We start from the raw sequence: 6,000 nt of genomic DNA on the forward strand, positions 1-6,000 counted from the left end.
TTTATTAATTGACAGCCTGACAAGGAGAAATAAAAGATCCCCTAACATTTGGAGAATTTCCTCAAACATCTTCAACAGTCCCTGGATGGTTGATAAAATACTCTGCCTCTCCTTAACCTTGTCTTGGCAATTGGCCTAGTGGTAACTGACACCCTTTGACCAAATGGGTATATATCATCCACAGTGCTTAAGACTTTAAGACTCAAAGTGCTGATGACCTTGAGAAAATTGGATGTTTAAAAAGCATCATTAACTGAGTGACCTTGGCCACAAAACTTAGAGTTGTTCCTTTCTTTATGGACAATATCAAATTCTAGCTGTCCATCTAAAGCCTCGTGAATGCACGTGGAATTGAATTTATGACTTAATCCTAGTTCTTTTGTGTAAATACAGCCCCTGATGACCAAGGTAGCTGTTCTATGTACAAATGACTCAGTGAAGGAAAACTGCTTCAGCCTCTCCTGTCTCAGAACAGAGTACCTAGAACAGCACTTGCTGAATACATGTCAGTTTATTCCCTCAACCTTACCTGAATTCACATGGTAGATAGTGCAATTTCACCTGAGCTACTTTAAACAATTAAATTTTGTTGTTGTTTTTTTTATGTTGAAAATAAAATAAACCAAATCTGATATCTGAAGTTGTGCTGTCTGCAAAGATAGAAAAATCTAAGGAAAAAAGCCAATGGATTGTGATTAAAATTTTAGTGAGCAACTTCTGGCCACACTTTTCAAGGAGAAACTTCTCTAAATTCTGTGGCACAGAGACCACATATGAGGCAGTGTATTTTGTGTCTTCACAGATTTTGGTAATTTCTATAGTTCTTTCCTTCTTGCTACTTCCTATTCCATAGCTTTAAAAACAATTTAGGATCAACTTGAAAGCAAAGAGACAGATTTCTTCCATTTGGATGCTGCCAAAGGGATATATATATATATATATATACACACACACACATACACACACATATGCATATACATATATATATATATATATATGTATATATATATTTTTTTCCTCCCCCCTGGGAACAAAAGCACTTTAAGTTACACTGTGTGTGATAAGGAGATGCTTCTTATTAGAAGTTTCCTTGTGATTGAGTGGAGATGAGACCCATCTGAGCAAATGGCTGATGACCCAACAATGGATCAGAACGTGCTAGGTTAGACTGGGCAAAGGTGGTTTTCCTTATTCATTCAACAGCCCAAGAGAGGATATTGTCTTTAATTAAGAGAGAAGGGGAGGGAGTCCTGATGGCGCAGAAGAGGTGATATGATAATGAAGACCTTGCTCAGTACTGAGTTTTTTGACCATTAACGACAGTCGCTCAGTGACTCAAGGTGGAACTACTCTGAGAGTTGAAAGCCTGGAATGTTTCTTTCCCTTGTGGAATAATCCAGCTTAAAAACCCTGAGTGTGTATTCCTCTGAAGATTTCTGACAGCCTGCCTCCCTCAAGGGGACAACTAAATCAGATTTAGTCCTTGTTCTCTTTCTGCAAATAAATTCCCTTGTGATAAATAGGGTTGCCCGGCTGCAAGCTAACTTGTAAATTGGGGATCATGACCACAGTGTCTCTTCCTGTGTGCGTCTCTATTATTCCTCCTGCTCTGGTCTGAATGTGTCCCCCTCACATTCAGATGATAATCTTTAACCCCCAAAGATGCTGATATTAGGAAGTGAGGCCTTTGGGAGGTGTTTACGTGATAAGGATGGAGCCATTATGAAAGGGATTAGTGCCTTATAAAAGAGGCTCCAGAGAGATCCCTTGCCCCCCTTCCGCCATGTGTGGATATAACGAAAAGTCTGTGACCTGAAATAGGGCCCTCACTCGACCATGCTGACACTCTGATCGCAGACTTCCAGCCCCATGAAGTGTGAGAAACACATTTCTGTTTTTTATAAGCTACCGGGTCTGTGCTATTTCATGGTCGTGGCCTGAATGGACAAAGACACTTGTTTACTTCCCTTCCTTTGTCCTCCCTCCTCTGATGAATTCCACCTTTCTTAGAATTCATTAGTGCATTTGTTCATCTTTTGAAAACATGTTTTCTGAGTGCTTACTATGTGCCAGGAATTGTTTTAGGTTCTGGGGATTGAATGGCAAACAAAACAGAGCAATTCTCTACCCTCAAGGAGCTAAGTTTGTAGCCCGCTCTGAAGTTTGGCTGAACCCTGGCTCTTATTTATTGACAGCTTTGTACATTTGGGGCAAGTTACTTAACTGAGCTGTGCCTCGTTTTCTCCATATAAGGGAGTAGTATTGCCTTAACTGGTCTTTATAAGGATCCAATGAAATAATACATGTAAAGCATTTACAAACAGAGCGTGTGGTACGAGCTAGTGTCCTGCACACGCTGCTATGCTCCTTGCTGTTGTTGCTACTATCATCATGTTCTTTCTCCCTGAAATGCTTATTGACTCATCATTTGCCTGGCGACCTGAGAGACCACTTTAATTCGTGCCGCATTTTCAGGGCCGAGGAGCAAGCAGGAGCCCTCTCTGAAAAGCCCCAGCGAGCAGAATTTGTGAGACTAGCACACGACTGTGTAGAAAAATGAATTATCCAACATACTGCAATGGATCCTGCTGGAAACATGGGGACCGGTACCCTTGATACACAAGAGGCATGTGAGCAGAAACAGCTCAAGCTGAGGCTAAGGGGTGCTTTGAGAATACACAGACTGTCCAGTAGAGAAGTCAGATCCGTTGCTTTTGCAAAGGGCAGTCTGTCCCTCTTCTGTATTTGTAGTATGCATTCAGAAGGTAGCAGATTCCTCTCTGCCTCTATTTACCTATTTCCTGATACTTTAAAACTTTTTGATACTGGTAAAAGAGGGAAATCATTTCAGATATTTTTTCAGACATACCCAATTCTACTTTGGCAGTGTCCCTTGGCCCTCTATGCCTTGCAGGTAACCGTTCTGGATTCTGACAAGTATCATGATGAATCACTAGCTTGAGGTAACTTCTGTCTCTTCACACTATTGATTTTACGAAAATCCAGGCTTTCATAAACTTGGATAACCATATATTTAATGTCATTTGTCCTTAAAACAACACTTGTCTAGGGAACAATCACCACACTTTATACCTTCACTAAATCAATGATGTATTTCTTAAAATGAAAAGAATGTTTAAAAATCATCTTTTTCTAACATAGGGGAAAAGCAAATCCCAACTTTTCATGTGACTATGTTTTCGATAACCCTTTGGCTTTTAAAACAGAGTAAATTTAAACAAAGTACTTAAAACAGAGTAATTTGTATTTATTAATCATTATTGTTAATTGATAAAATTTACTGCAGTAAGTAGTACCTATTTTGGTGAACTTATACTGGTATACAAAGAAGTGTTCCCTTTTTTTCCCACCCTTAGTTTTTTTGGTTCTAAATTAATATTCTTCACCAGTTTTTGTCTACTCAATCTTGGGGGGACAACTGCATCTTTGGTAAGCGAGGTATGCAACCTTGATACAGTGCTTTTTCTAGAGTTTATTTTGGTTGCACAACTGTTTTTTTTTTCTTCACATGAACAGTTAAAAGAAGGTTCTAACCCATCCCTGTCTAGCACCAAGTTTGCGCCTTTGAAAGATAATTTAGTTTCTGAAGGTTTTGTTTTCTTCATTAGTAAAGTGAAGGGCTGACCTTCATAATCTCTGCAGTGTTTTTGCTGTCTCTACAACTCCCTGGATCTATTGAAATCCATTCCCACCCACCCCCCCCAGCGGAACTATTGTATCTGGGATTTTATAATAAAAGTACTAAGGCTTATTCCATAAGCAAGGCAGAAATCAGTTGCACTACTCTAAGTAAGTAATTAAAAAGGCCTGAACAAAGAAATGCACTTGACAATAAAACTATATTGACTTTAACTTAATTTTCCTTTCTATTCTCCTCCAATAGTCCTGGCTATTGGAAAGCTTCAGGCCACCCTGGGGGCACTGTTCTTATTGGTGCAGATACAATATTTGACTGGCATCCCCCAGGGAATTTTTTTGGTTCCAAATCTCCAAATAAATTCCAGTATCGACACATTTATTTGTTATCTGCTTCTATCTCATTAAATACAGAACACAAAGAACAAAACAATGATGAAATATTCTGTATTCTGATTATCAGAATTTCAGATTAAGGAATCTTCATTTTGTGGGTTCCATGAATGAGTTATTCGTTAATGGGTGGTTGGGCTACGTTCAGAAAACAGCATTTTCTTTTTTTCCCTAGTATAAAGGAAGAAGATACTGATCTGTAGATCTGAGTGTACTAAATTGGGGATAAAGAAAGCAGAGAAATTGCTTTATGCTGACTGTTGAGGGCGCATAGATTCCTTGTAATGGGAGTGTGTCATTATAAGTTTTATTAAAAAAAAAAAAAACAACAGAAAACAACTGCCCACATCTTTTTTTCCTTTTGAGAAAATTTTTTAACTTTTTTATTCTTTTTTTATTCCACATCCCCCTCCCCTCAATATGAGATAACCTTTGAGAATACGTTGTCAGTTTCTTACCTTGAAGAAGGTCATTGTTGATCCATCTCTGACCGCCCCATATTCTATCTTGGTTTGCTTTGCCAGATCATCTGCTGAATCTATGGGGGATTCCATTCTCTCTACTGTCAGGAAGGCGGCCAGATTGGCAGTGTAGGATGAAATGATGATTAACGTGAAAAACCACCATATCCCTCCAACTATTCTGGTCGATAGAGCTTTGGGCATCAGCTCAGATCCTGTGATGGTATCATCAGAGTAAGAGTGTTAAACACAGTTAAGAGAAGAGGGAAGACTCATGATTTGACACTAGTCTAGGGAGATAATGCATTTTTATGACATAAAAATTATAAAGTCATTAAGGACTTACTCTCTTGTGTGTAGGTGAGATAGAAGTGTTTTTAAGAAAATAGAGCAAAATCTAAATGATCTTTGATCACTAATTGCAACTATTGCTTAAAATGCAGTTTATCAACATTTGATGGTATTAAATGTTTTTAGCCCTGAGCTATTACATGTCTACAATTTATAGAGTTAGTTTAATTGCTTAGATTTGGTTTGTTTGCTTGTTTTTCTTAAAAAGTAAATCCTAAGACTTAGGGGGCTTCTATTAAACTGTCTGATATACATCTTATTGTGTGAAATAAAATGTTATTAGTCTTTGTACAACTATGAAAGCTTGGAAACACTAACTTATTTTTGTTTAAGATTAAAGAGTGTGAGAAACTTATAAAAGATTAATATATTATGCCATTTGTCACATGTACTTTAATAAAACTTTAGAATTTTACAATCAAGTGAAATAGCATAAAGCTACACTTAACAGTAGATGAATCAATTTCCATTGTTTTATGTTACTTTTAAAGTCAAAATTATTTTTTTCTAAGGTATATTCTTGTGTGACTGAGAAGAATAGATTCACTGAAAAGCATACTTTTGTCCTTTAAAGCGCTCATTTTTATTTTTTATTAAAAAAATTTTTTTTCAGATTTCACTTATTTATTTGAGAGAGAGAAAGAGAGTGAGAGCAGGAGAGCAGGGTGAGGTCCAGAGGGAGAAGCAGACTCCCGCTGAGCAGGGAGCCCAATGTGGGGATTGATTCTGGGACTCTGGGACATGACCTGAGCTGAAGGCAGATGCTTAACCAACTGAGCGAACCCAGGCGCCCCAAAGTACTTGCTTTTAATTATACTTCAAAGACTGGTCATTTCTCAGGTGGAAAGGGGCTCTTCCGGGTAAACATACATTTTTAGATGTCATCCGATGTTTATTATTTGTAAAAGATAACATGGGGAGGCACGTAACATGTTTACCAAGAGACTCTTCCTCTCTAAAAGAAAGGGTATATGGGCCAAGTTTACCGACACAAAGGGTAAATATTTGTGAAAACTTTCCAGCTCAAAACTGTTGGTCAACCTGAACTATAGGTGTCTATGAATCCAGTTGTAGAATTATAAAGGGGCAGAAGGGGGAATACAGGGCTCACTCCAATAGTACTGATTCATGGGTGGAT

General features: G+C 38.0%; 1 protein-coding gene across 9 annotated transcripts in view; it reads right to left on the bottom strand.

Annotated features, from left to right (window-relative positions):
• Positions 1–6,000, bottom strand: part of GRIK1 (glutamate ionotropic receptor kainate type subunit 1) — a 363,796-nt gene that overhangs the window by 29,289 nt on the left and 328,507 nt on the right. For all 9 annotated transcript variants that reach the window (XM_026515292.2, XM_026515224.2, XM_026515139.2 and 6 more), the window contains one exon: positions 4,509–4,726. In XM_026515292.2, the coding sequence (XP_026371077.1) occupies positions 4,509–4,726 (218 nt within the window). The remainder of the gene's footprint in view (positions 1–4,508; positions 4,727–6,000) is intronic.

The sequence above is a fragment of the Ursus arctos genome, unplaced genomic scaffold (assembly GCF_023065955.2).
Source record: "Ursus arctos isolate Adak ecotype North America unplaced genomic scaffold, UrsArc2.0 scaffold_4, whole genome shotgun sequence".
Taxonomy (NCBI): Eukaryota; Metazoa; Chordata; class Mammalia; order Carnivora; family Ursidae; genus Ursus; species Ursus arctos.